This window comes from Calonectris borealis, chromosome Z (genome assembly GCF_964195595.1).
Source record: "Calonectris borealis chromosome Z, bCalBor7.hap1.2, whole genome shotgun sequence".
In the NCBI taxonomy this organism is placed as follows: domain Eukaryota; kingdom Metazoa; phylum Chordata; class Aves; order Procellariiformes; family Procellariidae; genus Calonectris; species Calonectris borealis.
This window is the reverse complement of record NC_134352.1, coordinates 73,423,127-73,447,391: the sequence shown is the minus strand read 5'-3', so window position 1 is coordinate 73,447,391 and position 24,265 is coordinate 73,423,127. Positions and strand designations below refer to the sequence as shown.

General features: G+C 37.4%; 1 protein-coding gene across 1 annotated transcript in view; it reads left to right on the top strand.

Annotated features, from left to right (window-relative positions):
• SLC1A3 (solute carrier family 1 member 3) overlaps nt 1-24,265 on the top strand; it is a 67,589-nt gene that overhangs the window by 5,478 nt on the left and 37,846 nt on the right. The window contains exon 3 of the mRNA XM_075136877.1: nt 16,149-16,286. Coding sequence (XP_074992978.1) covers nt 16,149-16,286 — 138 coding nt within the window. The remainder of the gene's footprint in view (nt 1-16,148; nt 16,287-24,265) is intronic.

The window sequence follows — 24,265 nt, the reverse complement described above, 5'->3', positions numbered from 1 at the left end:
ATTATGTGAAGCGAATTTGGGAAGCTGACTACTGGTAAATTCAGAGTGTCACGATGACCAAGAGCAATTTAAGGTAGGCTAGGGGGCATGGTGGCTCATGGAAAATCTGTGGGAAGTCTTACAAACTTTGAAGTGTTAGCCAAATTACTGGCAAAATCTCAGGCAGTGCCCTCTCTCCCACGCTACTTAGCTCCATCATCCTGTCCCCAAAATGCCGTCCTTTCAGATACCCTTCCTTCAGCAGACTGTCTTGATTCTCTGCTTCTTACCTCCTATTTTCCAAAAATGCCACAGGAGTCCAGACTTTACTCTGGCAGGACTTCTAAATGTCAAAGAATCTCCTGTGGATTCTGATCTTTACTGAAGGAAAGATCAAGACACATAGAGCTGATGAGCAGAGATCCTGAGAAGCTGTTCACAGAGAAACACTGTTTTAATTGAGGGGCTGCTTGGTGAAGTAGGGAGAGGTTGTGGAGCAAGTACTATAAAAAGCCGTTTCTGTATAGTTTTGAAGCCATTATAATTCCAAATCATTAGCTAAAATCCTCTTTACACTGCCGAAATTATGTGCTGCAGTTGTCCACTGGGACATTCAAAGGGGATGAAGGTGGATCCAGTTCTGTTTCCCAGCTACCTGTCCACTGAAGGGAGTGCAGGACTGGCTGTGTCATTGAACCCAGTCTTCTGTAATTGCAGACAATCTCACAAGAGATGTGAAGTGTAGATAGGTCCATAAAACATCTGCTCTATAACAGCATGCACCATATATAAGATTCCAAAACTTTCCAACATATTTATAAAAAAACCTAATTAAAAGTACAGGAAGAAGACAGGAGAGATGGGGAAGAGTGGCTGGAAAGCTGCCCAGAGGAAAAGGACCTGGGGGTGCTGATTGACAGCCGGCTGAACATGAGCCAGCAGTGTGCCCAGGTGGCCAAGAAGGCCAACGGCATCCTGGCCTGTATCAGAAATAGTGTGGCCAGCAGGAGCAGGGAGGTGATCGTGCCTCTGTACTCGGCACTGGTGAGGCCGCACCTCGAATCCTGTGTTCAGTTTTGGGCCCCTCACTACAAGAAGGACATGGAGGTGCTGGAGCGTGTCCAGAGAAGGGCAATGAAGCTGGTGAAGGGCCTGGAGCACAAGTCTTATGAGGAGCGGCTGAGGGAACTGGGACTGTTTAGTCTGGAGAAGAGGAGGCTGAGGGGAGACCTTATTGCGCTCTACCACTGCCTGAAAGGAGGTTGTAGCGAGGTGGGTGTTGGTCTCCTCTCCCAACTAACTAGCGATAGGATGAGAGGAAATGGCCTCAAGTTGTGCCAGGGGAGGTTTAGATTGGACATTAGGAGAAATTTCTTTACTGAAAGAGTGGTCAGGCCTTGGAACAGGCTGCCCAGGGAAGTGGTGGAGTCACCATCCCTGGAAGTATTTAAAAGACATGTAGATGAGGCGCTTAAGGACATGGTGTAGTGGGTATGGTGGTGTTGGGTTGACGGTTGGACTCGATGATCTTAGAGGTCTTTTCCAACCTTAATGATTCTATGATTCTATGAGATGAAGGCATTGCTAATGTCCCTATGTCCTTGAAAAAAACCAGAGTTAAATAAAGCCTGCAGATGATCCTTCATAATAGAGAAGGCAAAAAACCCACAAAATCCCTAAAATATCTGAACAGTGAAAAGCTGTGCAGAGTAGCAGATTCTCCTATCTCAACACACTCCTGGTCTGAACAATAGTTTAAAATGAGTCCTAAGAGGTACAAGTCTGTAATTCACAGGTAGACAGAATCCTGGATAAGGCCCACAAAAAAGACAGTGTCTTGAGTGTTGAAGTGACACCTTTTCTGCTATGGGCAGATCCTCTGTATCAGATCCTCAGACTGAAGTCTGAGGCTGGCATACCCAGAGAAGGGTATTTGACCCCATTACACACTGACAATGAACACGGTGACAGTGCCTAAGGCAGCCTTGGTAAAATTTGCATGAGAACAAAGCAAAGATCCATCACTATAGGAGAAACAGCTGTGGGACGTGAGTCCTAGGTGAGAGAATATGTTAAAACATAAAGAGAGAAATGTGATACCATATAGAAGATTAAGATATATACAGGAAAATCAAGACAGTTTGGGGACAGCTAAATTGAAATTAATTCTATTATTTATGCTGAACTCAGAGGCTGCTTCTGTCCCAATACTCTCCCAAAGAACCTGCCCAGTGCAACTGCTTTCTCACTGAGTGACAAAACCTTCCTAAGTAATATTCTGAAGACATTGCTAAGCAAAATATTAATTCTTTTTGAAGTTAGGAAATAGTTACAATTTGGGGAAAAAAAAATAAACAGACTCTGCAAGACTCAGAGTAACACTTAAAAATTCAAAGATGATCCTTTTCAAATAGGAGAAAAAGTATAGAAATACAAAGAACATTAATTCTGCTATTAAGTAGCCAGTAATAAAAGTCAGACTGCGAAATACAAACAGTACGCTAGTTTAGCAGTTACTTGCAAAATAAAACTATGTTAATTTATTATGACAGACTTAATTTCTTATTGTACACTCTGGTGTTACTGAAATGAAAAAGCACTGGTGGTTGGACTGCCATATGTGGCACAGAGTAACAACAATAAACTTGGCTAGTTTGTGAATCACAATTGTGCATTCTGGAGACAGCAGCTGTGCATATATGCACAGGAAAGATAAAAAAAAGTGCTAAATATAGCCTTACTACCTTCTTATTTGCTCTAAATTGTCAAATGAGTGGACTTGCAAAATGATGCTCAAAAGTAGTATGTCTGAGTGGTCCTAAAACAATCCAGAGAAACATACATTCACTGCACGCTGCATACAGCTTGTGAAAACAAAGATGAGAGTCTCAAAACACTCTCTAGAAATTAAATTTAAATTTATTTATGTAATACCACTTCTTACAAAGCAGATTTCAAGGCTATCCTGGGGAGAATATAGGACAATAACCGCATAAGACATTTAGGATGTTTACGTGGTTTCTCAGAGATTTTACAAGAAAATTCCCTGAATGCCAGTAGAATATGGCAATCATGCTATCAAAAGAGATGTTACAACAGAAACAGTAGTCATCTCAAAGACAGTAAAAAAAAATTTTGTGTTGAGCACCAAAGAGGACTAAAAAGACATTTCAGCATCAAATGAACTAGTATTAGGACTTGCCAGTCCTTTCCACTTTTCAGTAGGCGTGCACTGTAGTCACTATGATGACTGCAAAGCAGTACAAAATCATAAGCAAAGTGCCAAAGATTTCTACGCTGAGTAAATGTTTAATATTGTTGGATCCTTACTAGCACCGTAGCTATTGTGAAGCTAGAATGAGTTGTCATCTGCACTGGAATGCTTTTGACTTGGCCACAATGAAGGTGTAGCTGAAGATGGCATGTTGAGTTGTTTATGAATTCCTGAAACTTTCATTCATGTGGCTTAAATTTCTCACAAAATTTCTTGAAATAACCAGGCATCTAAAGGTTTCCGGGGATTTTATGATACTGAAGAAAAAATATTTTTATAAAATACTTGCCTTTTTAGGTGAATCAAGATAAAGTTCTTTTGAAAAACTATACAAAGAAATCCAATATTAAAGAGAGGTAAATAAATTAGATCTTCTGGATTTTAATAAGGCTGCTAAAAAGTAAGATGCAGGCATTGTGATAATTTGTACTGTAGCATTGATTTCTAGATCAGCAGCTGAGAGATATTGATTTTTATATTTTTTCACACCTTGTTAAAAAAATCAGATGTTCGGGAACTACCAGCTGCATAAAATAATCCATGCAGTCACATTAGTTGTGTATATCCTCTGTCCATCCTCCCAGTTCCTTTCGCTTACTGTGCATTCCCTTCAGATTTTGTATTTCACTCAGTTTCAGGTTACAACTCAGTTTCTTTGGGATTTAGCATATTTTGTCATGCATTTGTTTCTCAGCATATTACAGCTCAGTTCAACCTGCTGCTTTGGAGCAATAAGACATGCAAGTGATAAATAAAAACAATAGTAAGAAGCTAAGAGATTTCTTCCTCCCATAATAATTTCTCCAACTGTGTTGTTCATAGAATATGCTATGGTGTCTACAATGTATATTAGAAAACAAATAGGATCCTGACTAAGGAGTTTTAAATTAGTCATTCATACAACAAAAAATAGCGGGTATGGAATAGGGAAGAAACTATGGAAAATAGGGAAAGAACATACGGAAATTATTCTAGAGAAATTTTATGAAGAGTTGGATTATTCCATTTATTATGTCAATCCATCAGACTTGAAATTGTACTGACACTGTACTTTTAATCAACAGGATGAAACCATGAGGTGTGTAACTTTTAAAAATCCATACAAAAGAAATTTATTTTAATGATAGATTTTATAAGGTATTTTTTAGCAAAAAAGGAACATAATAGGTCCAGTGAACTATACAACAGTGAAAAGGAAAACAATTAAAAACAGGAAAAGAGGCAAAGAAAACCAGAAGGATAACAGGAGAAACAGGAGGATAACAAAGTGTTACTTACTCATATTTTGTGGTTGTTCTCCCATGTCCTTTCTCTTAGCAGCAGTTATATCCACCTTCTGAGTTCTTGTTCAATTCTGTACATTGAAGAAATGCATTTTCTTGCTTGAAATTTGACATGTCTATGTATTTTCTATTGGCATGGATAGAAGATCATAAATGGAAATCAGTTACAAAGTGTGTGCTTGGTTTTCACTATCTACTGTAACTTGGCATAACTGAAAATTGATTTATTCAAAAAAAGTCTATAAAAGATGGGGCTTAAGTGTTAAGCATTATTTACACTGAAACATAAGCTGGTCCCTCAAACTGGCTCTACTAAATGCTCTGGTTTTACTATTCACAAGGGCTAAATTAAAAAAAAAAACAATAAAATTGCCTTTGTATGAATATAGCAGGACCATTAATCAGGGAGTTCCTGGGAGTATTAACTAAAGGCAGTTGATAAATAAGGCTACTGCATATATTTTGATGGTTTTTAAAATAATTTTCACTTGGGAATACATACATTAAACAAACATGGATGTACAATCTAGTTCTTCAAAGCCTCAAACGCAAGCAAAGGAAGCTGCATACGGAATCCAAATCTCAGAGCTGGGTGTCTTTTTAGTGCATGAACAGGAGCTGGGAGACTCAAAAGGATAACCCCACAAGTCCACAAGCTAAGCATATAACTGCCTAAAACTTGCCAGGAGTTAAAAAAACCCCAACAAACCAACAGGTTTGCATTCCTACTCCCACTCCTTTCTGAGTGAGTCAGGGCCATGCCAGATATTTTCACCCAGTCAAGATCCAGAAACACAAGAGCCCTCACCTTGGGAATGGTGTCAGCAGTGCTTGAGGAATTGGCTTTCTCTTTTCCTTTCAAAAGGCAAGTTAGAGTAGGATGTAATTCCACCATTCTTTTCAAAGTTGTGTCATCAAGCAGAAGGAAATGCGAGACTTCTAAATGCAAATACATATACCAAGAGAGCAAAAGGCAGCACAATATTTTAACTAAATGGCTAAAACACTCATGTATAAGAGGGAGCCCTAGGTTGAAGTAATCCTTTGAGCAAGAACAGGAACACAGGGCATCCCAAATCCAGGTGATTCTCTGCATGCATGTAGAGTCATGTTCAGTTCCTAGATCCCCAGGACTTAGCCTGGAATTTGGCAAATAGATGTTTAGGTCACAGCAATTCTGAGAAAAACACAAGCAGAATGGTGAGAATTGAGGGGTCTTCCAAAACAAATGAAGAAATGCCCATTAATTTTATAGATTTCCAGAACTAAGCTTTTTTATCTAGAGGAACTTTGAAGGTCACAATTTGGACTCAGGTATTTACGACGTAATTAAGTATCATTCCAGGTGCCAGTTGCCCTTTGCCATTTTTGTGACCTTTAAGATAGGGAAATTCTGCCATTCTGAATAACATCTAACAGCGAGATGAGAGGTATCATAACCTATATGAAGGCTACATCTAAATTAATCCTTTATGCTACAACATATCCTTCAGATGAGTTAACTCATGAGAAGTCAGGCACGAGACCTCTTTTTAATTAAGTGAAATAAAACACTTTTGGAAATTCATGTGTTGAAAGAGGCTGTTGACCAGTAAACTAAATAGGTGGAAGGTTCTAGTTATGAATAGTTTCATAGTGTTATTGAGGTTTTTAGGGATGAAGAGGCTCAACTAACAAAATCAAACAGATAGGGACTGGAAGCATCCTAGGTATCTTTTTAAAAAGATGGAAACATCATTCCATGAATTTCAGTCATGAACCCGATTTCCTTAATGAAAGAAGTCGCTGAATGATAAATCAAACATAAATAAAGGATTCTGGTAATGCTTACACCTGATATGGCAAAAGTCTTGTATTCTACAACAGGAAATGCTTCCTTTCAGTTTGTCCAGGTTGTTTGCATTTGTCAGCAAAATACTGGATAAAAACGATTCTTTAAAATCTTTCAACAAAGTCTGCCACATGAGTTATGTTCCATGTCCCAAACAATTCTGGCATAGGCATATCTTGATTCAATAAAATACTTAATCCTCAGTGGCAAACATCTCAGTTACAGATTTAGACTATCAGCACTAAACTAAATTAACAGGTGGTTTTGTAGGAATGAAAAGTTGGGCTAGCTCCATAGAGATATGAATGCATAATTTGAATGTCCCACAAATAATCGTGTAAAACAGCGTATCAAGGAAGCCAAGCCAATAATGAACTGAAATAATGAAGTGTATGTCTAAGGTGGAACTAAAAAAAAAACAAATAAAGGCAACTATCAAGGTCTAACCTCAGGCTCTCTGTTAAACTACACTAGAAGTTCTTCAGAGTAGAGCTCTGTTTTCTGAGCATGTTTACACAAAGTTCTTGGCATGTCAGTCTCATTCACTGCGATTCCTCAGTGTCACTATACTGTAAAAAATAATACAGATGGACAGCTGAAACTGTGCTAGAGAAAAACAGAATTTGGTGCTGTTAAGGACTATGTCAGCTTCCAGCTGAGGAAAAACAGGAAAGAAAGAAATGTAAAGGTAAGAAAGGAACTATGTAAACTTTAAGAGAGCAGCTTTCTTATCTGTTGGGAACTATTCTTTATGTGAGTAAAAACATCAACATTAGTCAAGAAGGTGAGGCAGCAAAGTAAATCCAGGCATGAAAAAGTTATTACAGTAACTTTTTAAAGCATTGAGTAGTACCATAATTCTAAGTAATAATTCACAAAATATAATCTGGCATATATTGTGAATGCCTGATCTTTTTTATATGCATAGTAAGAAAGAATTCCTGAATTTTGATGGAATTATTTGGGGGGTTTTTGCATCAGAAGTATTTTTTCTATAACTCAAAGATTAATAAGGGTACATAAACTAGGAGTAATTGGTCTTTCAATAAAGTCTTTTGTCTGAGGATGACATCAGGAATAATGCCCCTATTCCATAAAGAATAGTCTGCTTCAGTGCCAGCAGTGAAAACTCTTCTTCATTCCAAATCCTCTACAAATGCTCTGCAATTGCTACAAATAACAACAAAAGAGAAATCAAAGATGATAAATAAATACAGAAACAGTTCAAGGAAACCAAGAAAAAAAATAAGGAAAAATTTGAAGGCAAACAGAGAAGCAAAAGTTGGATAAAAAAGAACAATCTTTTTGGACATATTCTCAGAGGAAGAAAATTACCTCCTAATTAGGGAAGAAGGGCAAATGAACCAAATAACTAGAGAGAGAAGGAAAAAATGTATGAGTGTAACACTGAAGCCAAGAAGTAGCAAAGGACAGATTTTAGTGATTTTTTAAAAAAACCTTTTAACAGCACTCAGCTGCTGTTAAATCCTCAGATTTGGTGTAAGAAGCATCCTGGTTTAGGCAGTACCTCATAAAACAGTGATTTTACTCATTCCTGAGTTACATCCGTTCTTCCTTACAGCTTCAAACTCCCCATTCCAACTGTATTCCTCTGTCCACATAATCCAAGGTGGGGCTGCTACGTCTGCAAGTAAAGACAACGTGCAAGTGCCCGGCCATATTATAAAGGTGTTTCAGGAGTCCAGGCACCTCCAGAGTTAGGCAGTGCCAGGCAGAGTCTCTGAGTGTCTTAATTTTGAGCTGCGAATTAAGCGCCTATGTATCTATGTTAACGTAGCTCTAAATGCCTATAAATGCCCATAAAATACATGACTATTACAAAATGCCTCTAGATCTCTGCAAATTGTAACTGAATAGTGATGTTAGAAGTCTGGTGTGGTTTTTTTGGAAGATAATGGCTCTCACTAGCAAATCTTCAGGGACAGGTTCAGGAGGCAGGTGCTCCTGACGCACAGTGACTGCAGCTCTGCGGCTCTGTCTCCCCTCGGTATAGCTAAGAGCACCATGGCACTCTCGTGACCCCTGAGCAAAGGTAACACACCGACTTCTCTTCTGATGCAGGGAACAACTCTTTGACATCAGTGTAACTCTTACGTCACTACACATTTCCTTTTCTCCGGACGTGTCTCTTTTTACAGCCTTAGAATTCTGTCCAGGTGGAACTTTAGGTTTTTTGCCTGATGTTTTCTGGCACTTCACAGCTTAATTGAGGCAGGAGTTTCAGGTAAATTGCTTGATGTCTGGAAGTCCTGGAGAGCCCCAGGGTGCATGCGTGCATGCACAGTAGACTCTGTAGCATGTGGGCAATGACTCTAACCCTCCCAGAAAGTATCAGGCCTGCCACAAATCAGTATGTGCCATCCAGAACTACCGCGGGTAGTCCATTTGTGCACAATAAATATAGTGCATCCTGACTAAAGTAGGTATGTCTTTTATGTACAGATAAACCAGGTAGTTCATTCTTCCCAACAGAATTAAGTCAACAAGTTGTAAGGTATCACTTTGCTGCTAGAACCATCCCATACCACAATATATCATATCATTGGGATCTTCTGGATCCCAATCATGTCTAGGATATCTAGCTCTTCTGTAGTACTTCTCCCATGACTCCCCTCATGATATCTCTCAAGCAAAGGAGAGGTAGCTATTTGTGTCCAAATTAACCCATATTCCACTTTAATATAGCCACCTATAAGAGGTATTTGGAGCACAGGTCCTTAAGCTCTCTAGTGCACTGGCATCATCCAGTTAGAAGAGAAGGAATATATCACACAAAAATATATACACCTATACCTGTGAGATTCTCTGCTGGGTCTCTGTCAGATGAGAGCTACAGAGGAATATAGCCAATTGATACTTGGTCTTCTTGAGGTCTGAAACAGAGAAGCAAGTTTATGAGGAAAACATTTGCTCTAAATTCAGCGAAGAGAATTAAAGGAATTTTAAGCTATTTATTAGCTCCAATTCTGGATTGCCATAGGAAGAGTAACTGGTTGTTTAAGGGTATGTTTCTGTGATTGATTAAGCTAGTCCTATCTCTGTCTCTGGCTGCATATTTCCACCCCCAGATGTTTGCTTTCCTCCCTTGCCATCACACCAGCATCACCATCATCTAGCACAGCAGTAAATCTGTCCAGGGAACTAATCTGGCAGAAAACTAACCCAGTAAAAAATAGTTCCTTCCTGGTTTAGCCCCCACATGAGCTCAACTCAGTATCTGACAAGTACAAGGGCATTGAAGTAAGGACTTCAGATTAGTCTAGTTCAGAGAAAAGGAGGCTGAGGGCGACCTCATTGCTCCCTACAGCTTCCTGAGAATGTGGAGAAGGAGCTGCTTCTCCCTGCTATCCAGTGATAGGATGCGTGGGAATGGTTCAAAGCTGCACCAGGGGAGGTTTAGGCTGGACGTTAGGAAGCATTTCTTTACCAAGAGGGTGGTCAAACACTGGAATAGGCTTCCTAGAGAGGTGGCCGATGCCTCAAACCTGTCAGTGTTTAAGAGGCATTTGGACAATGCCCTTAACAACATGCTTTAACTCGTGGTCAGCCCTGAAGTGGTCAGGCAGTTGGACTAGATTATCGTTGTAGGTCCCTTCCAATGGAAAATATTCTATTCTATTCTGTTCTGTTCTGTTCTATTCTATAAAAAAGATCAGCTTAAATTGCAGTCTTTTCCTGGCTGTAGCAATTTGGTGCTCTCCACAGCATTAATCCCCTCATTTTGATGCCGTACATGCCCTTCCTTACCTTAGTTATGTGCCTACCACAGGACTTGGACAAAAGAGTCTGTAACTGTCTCTCCTGAACCAAGGGCATTTCTCCTTTTTTGGAATGAAGACTCATAAAGCTCTGTTTAGGTTATCCCATCAAATACACTTTGTGTGAAGGACCTTTAAAGACGGTCATAATCTTAATCTTTAAGATAAAAAAGGTCAAAGAGATGTAATAAGGCAGCACTAATGACTGTATAATACAAGAAGTAGTTCTCAAAAGTTTAAGAGCAGTAACTCTGCTGCAGTCCTAAATTAAATGAATTGAGTAAAAAAAGTAACTAGTTAGCTACTAAACAATAATTAGCATAACAGGAGATAATCTTTAAGATAAAATTAGTAAAAGTAACAAAACAATCACAAAAAAGTCTGCTGCAGTATTTAGGTATTGAATATTTCGGTTAGGTACCCAGTATTTACGTTCAACAAAATGGTTTCAAAGGGAACATACCTCCCTACCTACATAAGGAAAACCAGAAAGTAAGGAAGGAGTGGGTGATATACAAAGCGGGTGAGGTTGGGGGGAGAAGGTTCAATATAAAATTATGGAAAAAAAACATGAAAATCAAAAGCATGCAAGTGAATTTGTGAGTCTGTGGTTCTTGTGGCAAGCAAAGAAAGAGATGAAGAATGATTGTGATTTTGTCGGCAACTTGAAGTATTTCTTATCACTAGAGAAATTATTTACCTGTTTGTCTCAAGTAAATACAGTTGTGCCCTTATCTGACACTGGTTGTTAGAAGAAAAGGTGTCAGAACAAAATGGTAAATTAAGCAGAAACAAATGACCCAAAGAACAAAAGTATTCATTCCAGAGCTCTGCAGGAACATAAGAATGAAAAGGCTGTGCAGCTAACAAAAATATACAATGTTCCACTAAACTGGTAGGAGCCTTATTCTCTTACTGGCTCTAGCCCAATTTCTGTTATAGAACAAAATGTTATTTGCTTGCTGGTTGCAAGGTTTTCTGGAAGAGCACTATTAACAGCTGTTACTTTAGTGCACTGTTCTACCTAGTTCAAGGTATTCTTTTCCAGTTATTATGAAGTTTTCTTTTTCCTTCTGGAAAAGAAAAAGTAAGTCTGTACCTCATCTATTAAAAAAAAGGATATTGATACGGACCTCATTTAAGACTGTTTTGAGATTTACTGGTAAAAAGCAGAAGTGTATGTAACTCTTACTGGTGTGTTCTGTTTGAACAGGCAAGCACTAATACGGAAACGGCAGCTCCTGCACTGCCATGAATATACCGCCTAGTAATTTCCTCTTGAAATATGCTTGAGTGATTTCTGATCAATTAAAAAGTAATACTGCTAGATTTTCTACTTTCTCCATGAAAATACAGTAAAGAGCATGGACATTTTAAAAAAAATTAACTCCAAACAACAGTATGGTCTTAATTCCTGTGTGTTTCTGAAATAAGATAGAAACCAGAAGCTCATAAGAATTCATTTTAAAAATTGAGACTTCACTTATTTAACAAAACTGCTGCTATTGTTCACTTAAAAACATCATGCCAATTTGGAACTTCCTTATTTTTTCAAAATTATGAATTATTTGAAGTAGTGAAAAAAACAATCCCCTCTCTTTATTGAATTTTTATATCTAATTCTTCTAAGTAAACCAAGGAGGAGGATAGACTCAAGCTTTCTCAAAGTTCTTGAATGGGCATTTAGATCTGAGTAAAGCCCCATCTCTCATCTTCTAGGAGTTATTGTTTCTTTTTTTTTTTACTGATGTGGTGTTTTAAATCCATGTGTAGGTGTGCAACCTATTTCATTTATGCAACACAAAGAATCATGTGAAACAGCTCTCTACCATTGTAAGACCACGGCATTTTGTAATACAATTAAGAATTTAATTTTCTCCATGGAGGATTTTAAACTTAATTTTCAAATTCAGTTTAGGAAATCATATATAAGTTGATGATACTTTGGTAGATCACTACAACAATTTTTTTTGTAAAAAAACAACCAAACAAAAAAGAAGAACCATCTCCATAACAAATCTATTCCTAAAAAATTGAGTATTACAAAAGTATTAATTTTTGTCTTGCTGCTTCAGACCTTGATTTTAATGCTCACTTCATCCCACTTTGATGTTAATCCATTTAAGAAATTTTATATAAAGTTTGTATCTTTCTTAGCAATTACAGGCATACCCATAGTTTTCAAAGCCTGACATAAAGACTTTATTGTTTCCTTTCTGGTACTGAAACCTAGAAGTGAATCAATGTCTTCCTATTTTAGGAATAAGCAATCCCAAATTATATCTCCCATTTTTGCCATTTCCATCCCATTCCCATCACTGTCAGGATTATTTTCACCTTCTGCTCCTTTCAAGTTTTAAATCTTCTCTTCACTGCATTCATACAGATTGAATTTTATTTTGAACATCTACATTAGTATAAAAATGTAATAAAATGGTTTAGTTCAAGGCTTGTTCTGATTATCATCAGGATTATCTGTAAATCAAGTTTTCCATAAATATGACTATATCATTAACAAGAACACCTCAAAAATCTTTTTATAACTCCAATCCGATTTGCTTCTTCGTTATGAACTATATAAATTATTCAGCAATATGGTTCTGTTATACAACCATACACACATACAGAATTCAGCTCCTTAACTTAAACAAGCACTACTGATTTTTGTCCAGAAAAAGCCTGCCAAATTCTGTTGAGAAATCTACTCTTTCCTGCAGTGCAGAAATGGTATACCATTTACTGTTTGAGAAGTCTGATAGCCTTGATTAGTTGTTCTTTTCTGTTACAAAGGGTAGACAGAAACCTGCACAACAGGTTGTGGGAGCTTGTTTCACACAAGGCTTTGTTTCGTTACAATTTTCAGAATTAATCAGAAACTTGAAACTTTTACTGAGAAAGGCCAGCTCCAGCGTTTAATCTCCTCAGTCTTGATCATGGAGGGTGCTAAGCACCACAACTTTTACCATACATGCATATGTGGATGGTTGCTGAAATACTGCACATCTTCCAAAGATTTAGTACCTCCTACCAGGTCTTATTTCCTGATTTTATTTTGATACTTTGTCATTGTCTCTATCTTTAAATCATCATGGTCTGCTTCTTTTTTTTTTTTACATTGTATGTAAAACCTGTGAATGTTGGTTCTGAGAAGTGAATTCAAAGAAGTCAAAGCTACCTTGCCAAGTTTGACTTTTCTGTTTCAAGTTCCTAATTTCTGTTAATAAAACTTTGTCAGGATGTAATACTCAGTATCTAGGTATTTAAACTCAGAACAGAAAATGAATTTTCATCTCCATATATTCTAAAATCAAGAGAGACTGGTAAAATCATGCTGTTCTGCTTTCATTATCACAGACTACACTGAGGAAATCATCTGCTTAAATTCCTTTTTGCACTGCTAAGGTCACTATGTGAACACAATTTTCAGAAACATCTGTGAAGCAACTGCTACTATACTTATTTTACAAGTAGGAAGCTGAGTCAGAGAAAGGTTCTTATGGCTTAGGCATAGAAATGAATAGCAGTGCTAAGATTAAGGCTGAAGAATTAGTAACTATCGGGTGTTGACTCAGTTCACCAGAATACACTACCAGGGCACATTTTTTCCACATCGCAGAAATTCTTTTTGTAAACTGCAGTGCTGGGCAACCCTGTAATTATGCACAGAGCACTTTAGGACAAAAAAAAAAGCAATAATTTTTGGCTCAATAGGTTTACATGGAGCTTCAGAAACTTACTCTCACTACCAATAATATTCATTCAAAAAGCCATCTACTCAGGCCCTGATTCTCTCTTAAGCCACTTTGTACTTTGGACAGTAGTGGACCAGATAATCAAGCCCTTATAGTATAGCATAAGGACTAGTTCTTATAGCAGCCTCAGAAACCCTTACTAACTTCAGTGAGGCTTTGTACTAGTGCAGAGATTAATTCATGTGGAACTAATTGCAGGACTGTGGCCTAAGTAAGAAACTGGTCTAGCTCTATTTGCTTGTTATCCAGTTGTCAAAATGTAGTGCTCATTAAGTGCAGAAACAAAGGGTCCAGATGGATTCTTTATGTCTGAGAAATGTGTTTCCCATGTAAAAAGAAAATAATCAGTAATACTGCAGTGGAATTTAAAACCTTATTGAAAAGAAGGGAAACTGTAAAGCAGGTCTTTTAATCAAGAATAATTCAGAGGCCCTTCCTCTATGCAGTTTATGATCTACTTTTACCTAAAAAAGTAATTTATGCAAAATGCACTTTGACTACTTGAGTAGAACATAGAATGTTCTATGAATGTAGAACATGAATGAGACTAAAACAAATGCCTTCTAGTCCCACCATTCTCTTCCACAGTGTGACCTCCATGCTTGGTTCTTTGTGCTCTAATCACTTTTCTCCCATCCTGTAACACTGAGATTTTCTGTCCTACACAAGACATTTCTGGACTCCTCTAACTTAACCAACCTGTTGAAGTCCCATGATCAGACAGACAGGGGTCATTAACATGAGAGTTACAGCTGTTTCCTTACATCAGTAGATGGCAATAAGATAATGTAGGAGGCATAGCAGCATTATTTTAGCATGAAGATATTATCTGCTGTATGGATGTACCAATCTAAAATCGGATTTAAAAACCCCAAACCCACAAAGTGATTAAGAATTGGAACTAGCAGTTTCCAGAACTGTTCAATGTTACGGCATTTTCAGGACATACCCAAGTTCTAACACGATTTAGAAGTGAGCTTGAATGCTCTGCTGTCTGACGTCATTGAGGATGCAGTTTCATGAAAAGTTTTAGGAAACCTAAGTCTGTCTATCTACCAAAAAGGGCAGTCCCACTCTTCTCCAAGGCACATTTCTACCTATTCCCTTGTGAAGGCACCAACCCTTGTGCAGCCATGCAATCAAATTACCTCGAGGAATTGATTTGGCTGAAAATTAATGCAGTAAAATAAAATATTTTAGCAGCAGGATCAATTCTCTGATCCAACTTTCTATACAACCACAATTAGCACAAATGCCAACACTAGACAGTGGGGAAGAACACGGAGTCAGGAATGGGAAGGAGGGATAGCTGAGTTTCACGATACATATGGTTAAGGAGTGTTCCAGATCCTGGCTGGGTTTAGAAAACCTGCATCAGATAGGCACCAAACCATTTAACATTCAGTAAAGTGTAACTGGTTGTGTCAATTAACCAAATAATTAACCAAATAAGCAAATAAAGCAGTTGGTGCCAAGTTCAGGACAAAATCTACGAAGTTCTAGCTGAGAAGTTTAGGTTGCCACATGTCAGCCCGTCTATGGCTTCCGTTTGTGAATATATCTCAAGCACCATTTATCTGTTCCCGGCAAGATAAATGGATCCAGGCACTCCCTTACTCCACTCCCTCAGGCACTGAAACCCACCACTCATGAATCACCCAGTAAGACCTTCCAACCCCGATCAGCTGCTGGGTTGCAAGTGCCTGTGTTTCTGCAGGCAGGCCTGCGTAAGGGCCTGACGCTGTTTTGCTGTGTAAAGACATAACCACAAGGGGATTCTCAAATACGTCCGTCCTGGTTATCTCATCCAATCTGAAGCACACCTACAGGATCAGGCCCCACAGAGAAAACAGGCATGGACAAGACTTCTGAAGGTTAGTAGCTAGTATGCATGTGCAATGCGTATATGATGACACTCAAAATCCCGCAAGTTAAAGCACTTGGCTGCAGTAGCAGGGGCTGTTTCCTTTTCATTAAGGCTCAAGGTGTACCTTTTACATTAATCCAGATTTTTAAAAATAGCAGCACGAATACCCTTCTGAATTGGTTGGAGTGAAAAATAATTTAGTGGCTTCAGTAGGACTACTCATAATAGTAGTTTGAGAGAGCAAATCAGGAGTGCAATCTGGGGCATAATAAAAACTGCATGTTACAACCAGATATGTCAAGTAAGTACTATACAGATATTCACGTTCAGATGTTACTACTGCTATAGAAGAGTAACTCGTGATATCTTTTCCCTCTCTTCAGGTGTAATCCTTGGATTTTCTCTCCGATCATATAAGATGAGCTATCGGGAAGTCAAGTACTTTTCATTTCCAGGAGAACTACTCATGAGAATGCTGCAAATGCTGGTCCTGCCACTAATTGTATCCAGTTTAGTCACAGGTAAAAAAAGTGTTATAACCTGCAGACAGTGATACCTTTGCTGTTTTAGATACAATGTAACAAAAGGCTTGAATGAATATACAAAGAAACTAAAAGATGCTTTTCCGAATTCCAAGGCAATCTAACTCTACAAGTTACTATATGTAGCTGCTATGAAGCTGGCTCTGTACTCCACTTTCTCCTCTTACTTTCTGAACAGATATTTCCTCCACGGTGTCCTAGTGTTATCAAAGATAACGTATCTCAGAAAAACAGTTCCAAGACCCAAGAAAGTTTAAACTATTCATCCTGGGCAATAACCCATGCCTGTAAACCCAGCTCTGTAAAGCATCTGTCTACCTCCTAATCTTTTAGCAGCAGATTAGAAAAAATAGGTGATAGATGGGATAGATTGGATAATTTGGAAGAAACTTCATTCCATCAGTTCTGGTTTCTTGTGTTCCGGTCAGCAACTCTATTAAGCTTCAAGCTCTCTTTACTAAGTTGTTCCTTAAGCTAGAGATATAATAATTAATTTCTTATGATGATGTATGCCTTGTCATTCCACTTAAGTTTCATGGAAGAGATTTTTTGTGAATGTTCAGGATGCACCTGTGATGTATTTACCCTATTAATTATCTGGAGAAAAGAAAGCATGAACTTTGGTCTATCAGCAAATCAGTGGTACAGCTTCGAGAGCTTAATCAAAACCACCCACTGTGCAGTCCTAGGATCTAAACACCTGACACACTACCTTAATTGTCAGAGGATCCAGATATGATAAGCTGTTCTCTATTTCATTGATTTTCAAATATCTTAATCTTAAGATCTCCTCTTACAAATGCAAATGAGCATAGACCCCAAATTCACATATATCAAAGATAGTATGTATGTATATAAGCTGTTAATACCACAGCAGAAAACTAGGGAAAACTAGTTACAAAACCATTTGGCCTCACATATTTCAAGGAGAAAGTAAAGCTTGTTTCAATACACACATATTATATGGATACTGAAAGCTTAATGCACACTGAAACTAGAGAGAAATTTATAAATCTTGTAAGGGAAACAACGTGAGGTTTTATTCCCAACCAGTGTATAATTCTGTTACATGTCATATCTCCTTGCTGTCTTCTTGTCCCTTCCACCTGCAGAACTCCCCAGGTTGGCTGGACACTGATAGAAGAACCATTAAAAGTCGAAAAGGAGAGACATTTACCCTTGTTCAGTGTTAGTCGAGACCGGCACTGCTGCGCCATTTTATAGGATGAGTTATTGCAGGAGAAATTACCTGCTCAGTTCCTTGTAACTCTGCATCCATACTGATTCTCTGAGAGAGCTCAAGGTAAAACAGGAAATTAGGTAGATCATCCTATACAAACATTTGAATTCATTTTCAAAATTCTAAGTAGAAACACTTTGTTCAGGTAAAGATCAGCAAATGCACCTCAGTAAGTCACAAGTGTCACAAGGAGGTGGCCTTGTAATAGAACAAGCTCATTGCTGTATCACCAGGTCTTAGTAGAGATTTTGTGAAATACCAGAACAATGAGTTTCCAACTAATTCTATTCTGAAAAGAATCTTCTATCTCTGGATTCAAACAATACCCTTGGTTTTGATAGCTTTTTTTTACTTTTAAATTCTTTGGGGACCTTCATCATTTTTTATGCCCTTTTTTCATAACAATAAATTTCCTTTATTATATAAAGGCTTTTGGTGAAGAGAAATTTTGTCTAAAATTTGTCCTATTATCATACAAGTGCCTTGCAATATTAAGTGGATTATTCTTAGAATTTCCCTTTGAAGTAAAGACAGTAATTTTCAAGGTGAATAACAACATTTTAAACTTCTTTAGTCAGGCAGGGAACAATCAGAGAAAACTGAATGCAATTCAGAAACGACAGATTTAAAAAATCGTTAAATACAACAGGACTATGTCTTTTTTTCATGGGATTAAAAGACATTTCCCAGTTTATTGCTAAAAACTGTGGAAAAAGTGTTTTCTACACTGAACAATACCTCATTTAGCATACAAATTGTTTTTTTTTTAAAAAAGATGCTCTCGTATTTGCTGCAGAGCTCTCATACTCAATTAAATATACAATATTGAGTATCTAAATAATAGTGAACTATAAACTTTACAGGTGTACTACTGTGCAATTTTATAGATGCTATTGGTTTCTTTTTTTTACACATTATAGGATATTAATTGGATAAAAAGTCTTATGCTTCTCAAGTCATTCTTAAGACCAGTCTTGGCATCTGTGAGTGAAATCTCTTCTTTCCTGTATTTCGTTTGGCAAGCAAAGTGGATGCCTCTTAACTAATCTCAAAAGATTCCTCCAGGGTCTTTCACGCTGATAATATAATTGCTTCTTCCGATTGTAAATGATCTGAATAAGTATTTTTGCTGTTTGCAGGCATGACAGTGTCTCCCAGATACGATGTTCTGGGTTTCCATTTGTCTGTGTGTAAGTGTGCTCAGTATAACTGGTTATGACAATATCAGAACGTACGGTCTCTGAGGTACTAGAAATAGTCTGGGGATGATTACATTCCTTCACAAATTTTGTGAATGTCAAAGAAATTAGAACAATAAAAACAAAGTAATAATTACAGAAGCTATGGGTTGTTATGTAATTGAAAGATAAATTGAGAAACTGAAGACTTCTGCTCTACAGGTATACAGTTCTAATGGTTATTCACAGACTCTTTGGAAAATAAACTATAGGAGGTGAAGTCAACCCAGTCACATTTCTCTGTAGCTTGTTTTGGTACTGTCATGAAAGAAACAATGTAGAATCACATGCAGAGGTTTTTACTCATGTTTGCCTTATGACTTACCATTATGAGCATGTGGCTCAAGCAGGTATGCAGTTTTCTCCATGAGATTCTATCTTCTGATGTGTATGTCACCAGGCATGTACTAACATCTGCTTGGGAGAAAATAGAGGTTATCTGCATACCTTTCACCATCTTTTACTGTTTGTAGGAAAATATGATTATACAAATATCTGTATTCTTCATCTTTTGTGGCTTAGACACAAATCCAGCTGCACACTCTACGCTGGTCTTTATTCTCTACAGTCTTTCATATGGGAGAACTCCTAAGTCAGCATTCCCAATCAGTATCTCTTACAAAGTCAAAGGCAAAATTAAAGCACAGTATATGGGAGGTAGCATAAATAACAAAAAAAAAATAGATTAAATACCCATTTGGATTATTTTATGGCCAAATCTGGCCTGAATTCTTACACAAACACAGGGCTGACAATTTTTCTCCATTTCTGTTTTGAATTTGTTGTAGGAGTCCAAAATATTGTATACCTTCTTATTTAATTATAACTTGAAGCATTTGACATAAGCAAATTGCTTGACATAATTATTTTAAAATATTCATTGTCCCTAAAAGGTATATAAAATAAATATATACACATACGATAACAATTCAACTCGTCATGAAATAGGCAAAGACTGCAAGATTTGCATTAAGAGCACTATGCATTAACATTTTTTGAGCTGTTATAACAAGATCATAATGAAGTTGAAATTCCAGCCTTTAAAACTGGCCCACAAGTTTTATCTGCATGTTTCAGTTATTCACTGAATATAAGGGCATCATAACGAGATACCTTTTCTTAACCAAACTATAAATTTCCTGAAATCACATTCACAAAAATGATTCATGACCAGTCTTTATAAAAAGCGTAGTTGGAGCATAACATTTGTGACAAATCTTAAAGCTAGAGAAATTTTATAAGGGTCATTTGCAAATATTTTGCACAATTCTGTGCTCAGTTTAATAGACAGGCTGCTTCTCCTTCCTCAAAATTTTGGAAGCTGGCAATTTAGTTGCACAGGGACCACTACTTTTAAATGCAAGTAAACTAGGATTAAATTCTGTGCATTTCTTTCAAATATCTTTGTCTGGTAAAGTATGGCAAAACATAAAAATATCTGAGAATAATTTTTGCTGCACATCATTGCAGAAACAGTAAGAAAATAGTTTATTTACTAACTTAAATCAAGCTGGGGAAAGAGAAAGCGAATGTAGAAACAGTGAAACACCGTGGTTCACTGGCTTGCCAAAGATTATACAGCAGGTCAGCAATAACAGAATCAAGCAAAGATCCCAATCATGAATACCAGTACAACGCACTCTGCGTGAGATGACAATGCTTGTCCAAACTGTTAATGGGAGTAACACTAATACGGTACAAATGAATCTTAATGACAGACTGGGATTTTGTGTGCAAGATCCTGTACCAACACAAAGAAAAAGACTGTGAATCTTCTTACACAAAAGAAGGCTGTATTATTAAACAGTTTAGAAGACTGAGTATGGAAGGTTTACCTCAAAGAGGAAAGACATCTTAGTATGTAGTTTGTACTATGTCTTCTCCTTTCTAATTTGAATAATGACATGACTGTCTTTCATGGATTCTGGAAGACAGAGAAACTTCCCTGCCTCTGATGCAGCCTTGCAATAACCGACTACACATTGACAACTGCAGGAGACACAAGTGACTTTCCTTTGGGCTGCCTTTGATTTCAGCTATCAAAGGAGTGCAATGAATGGTGACAATGTTAGAAACAAGGAGTAAGGAACATGGTCTATCTCCTCACTGAGATAAAAACAAAGGCACACAAAGTAATAAAACAAAACAGAAGTAGAAATCACAATTAACAGTCAGGTTGCAGATGCAGTTGCTTGAAATTACATGTAATGAAACAAGGATAATATTCAAAGAAAAAACTGAAGTTGAAATAGTCTCCAAGCCACTCCCTTACGTAAGTCAGGAAAAATGCAGCATCTGGATATGAATGGATTCAACTGCTGAAAAGCCAAATTTTGCCCAAAGCAACTTATGGATGTAAAATGTGGAAAATTAACGCTGTGACATGTTGTATAACCTCAGGCAAATCATGTTTCCCTTTTGTATCTGTGCTTTCTTTCTCCTTTCAGATGTAGTGCTGGTGAAGTTTTTTTGTAGCTACTAGGCAGAAAAGAAGATGGCTATATATGATGGAAATTTTAATGGAGACATGTAGATTAAGTTGTCACAGCTCAGTAGACAAAAAGTATATAGCTATTTTAGTTATACCACTGTAGAGATGGAAATAAACTTAAGCAAATAATTACAGCAAGAATGGTATGTGGGGCCATCACTGAGACAGTTGCTGTAGAAATATCGCACCCAAAGTTACCTAGTGACTGCTTGCAGCTAGCTATGATGATATCAGCAATAATCAGGTATGCATAAATGGACCATATTTTTTTACTAGATACAACAGTTTAACAGGAATGTGTTAGCCATGAAGTTAAATTCTCCTGAAGTTAGCAGGTGGTGTGATGGACCTAAACTAAGTTGTATGACAGGGATTGATATACCTGCTGTATGATATACAGCATCCAAAAGCAGAAAGTACGCAGCAGTGTAGTTTTTGAAGTCTTAGTCTCTGCAAGCAATAATGCACAAACAGCAAGGGTGTGCAAGAACAAAGGCTGCAATAATTAAAGACAGCAAAACTAAAAAACCCCTCTAAAATCATTCAAGTTTGCTAGAAGCCCTTAGTTAAAGGCTGATTTAACTTTCATTGCAAAATATAGCTTTTCTTAGTGGACCACTACTTTTAGTTGTTTCACGAAATATTGAATAACAGGTTTTTACACACTTTTATTCAGTTTGCATTCTGCATGGGATTCCAACTGATTTGATAATAGCTAACAACCTCCCATCCACAAAGGCTTAGTTTTGATTTTTTATCTTAGTTCAGATGCATAACATTAAGACTTTGCTTGCTGGCAGGCAAGTCACTGGCAAAACAAAAAGCAAAAAGTATTTGGAAGAACACATAAGAGTTAAAGCATCTTGCCTGAGCACTGATGGACCATTGTGAGTCCACACTGTCTCTTTATTAACATTTCTATTTCAATCAAAGACAGAAGGACTAAAAATATCTTAGGAACAACTCAAAACAATTTTTTTTATTTTAATACAAACAAATATGAATTGGTTACAGAAAAATAGCACACCTGAAAATTAAAAAACTCAAAAATATTATGAAATGTAAAATCAGCTATGTAAGATTTTAAATGGAAAAGACTTGGGTTTGCATTTTGTAGAGCAAAATGTCCAAAATGCAAAACCAAGTCTCCTCAGCATTTTGGGAATTAGGACGCTGAAAGCAAGCATTTTATTCAGGATGTTGAAGACTGAAACTGTAAAGAACAGTGTTTTCAGCAATTAATGACTGTGATGATGAACTAGAATGGTGCCACGTGTAAAGTAATACACCTGGGAAAGGGGAACATGCTACACCTATACTACACCTAATCACAAGCTCTCAGTCAGCAAGAGTTCTCAGACTCACCATGAACAGCCCGTGACAGGGCTAATTAGTGGAATGGAGTTCTAATGGGATTAAACAGACGACAACTTCTTGGCTTGAGAAAGATACAACCGTGGAAGACTGCCATAAAAGTCAACAGAAATCACAAATCATTTGTTGAGGCTTAGATGGAGTAACAATTTATTATTACAGCTCATAATTATTTTTCATAATAAAGGAAATATTGAGTGTCCAATGAAATAACTAGGAAGCACATTTATAATAAAGAAAAGAAAGTACTTTTTTACACAGCACACAATTAAATTGTTTTGTACAGTGCCACCAGCCAGAAGTTAATAGTTTCAAAATGAAACTGGAGAGTTCACAGATACAGCCATCACTGACTATTAAATTTAGGGAACGAGCAATTTAGGAAGGCCCTAGTCCCCACTGGTGGTTAGATGCAGGAAGGGCAAGCAAGGGCAGTGAATGCTATCTTTTTCTGTTTCTCATAGTTTTCAATAAGAATCTATTGTCAGGTAGAGCTGAAGACAAACAAGTAGGTTGGCGGACCATTGGGCTAACAAATTTCCCATAGGTTTATGTTATTGTTGCACTCCATAGAATTTCATATCAAATTGAAGGGGTGTCTCTGTTTTCACCTGTTAAGTCTTCACCTGCCAATGGCTCTAAGGCAATGACTACTGTCAACAGTTTCAGCTTTCTGACACACATAGCTCTTTTGAGAGCCAGTTCAAAACCAAGGAAAAACTCTCCCAGGACCTGAGGATCATCTCACCTTCCACAAATGTAAATTCACTCCATTGACATGAAATTAGACCTAAAAATAAAAGAGATAAGACAAACCATATGTCAAAAAAGAAGGAAAAAACTATGCACAACAATATTAGCAGCTCTTAATTATGCCACTCTTGGGAAGCTGACAAATAGTAATAGTGTAAGGGGCATATCAAAGTATGACAAAAAACAGCCTGAGAACTTGTGAAGAGAAGAGTTACACACAGAGATAGTTAGGTACACAGAGGCTTCGTTCAGGTTTTAACAACTTTCACTTTCCTACTTCTTTCGCCTTTTTAATGCTAGTCTGAACGCCGTGATCTGCATCCCCATTTCCTACATGTGAATGTAGCGCAACTCCACCATATTTGCTTCCTTGTCAGTTTGTCTTTGCTATAACTGCTCATGAAGACCAGAAGAATCTAATCAAGAAAGTTCCTGAGGCTGCATTTTGGGGACACCAGGGATGTTACTGGGAGTACTTGCACACCAGCAGAAGTAACAGATACCATCCTTTCATCAATGCTGTAAAATCTGACAGACACAAAGTACTTCTGAATCAATGCATCAGCTACATAGATCATTACAGAAGGACCAACTGTAGACCAAATCACACGCAGAAGTTTGTCATCTTTCAGAAACAGGAGACAGTAATGTTATCATTAGGTCCTCTACCCTTGTTTTCACCCCTGATTTTTTTCCCATGTTTTGATAATGGGCAGTTGTTGACCTATTATATATATTATTTCCATTTAATTCTCAAAATTAATTGCTGGATCTGCTACATGCTGTCCTTCAGCCATGTATTTGGATTATAAACTTCCGTAAGGCAGATCCATCATCATCATCATTACTGGAGGCAGAAATA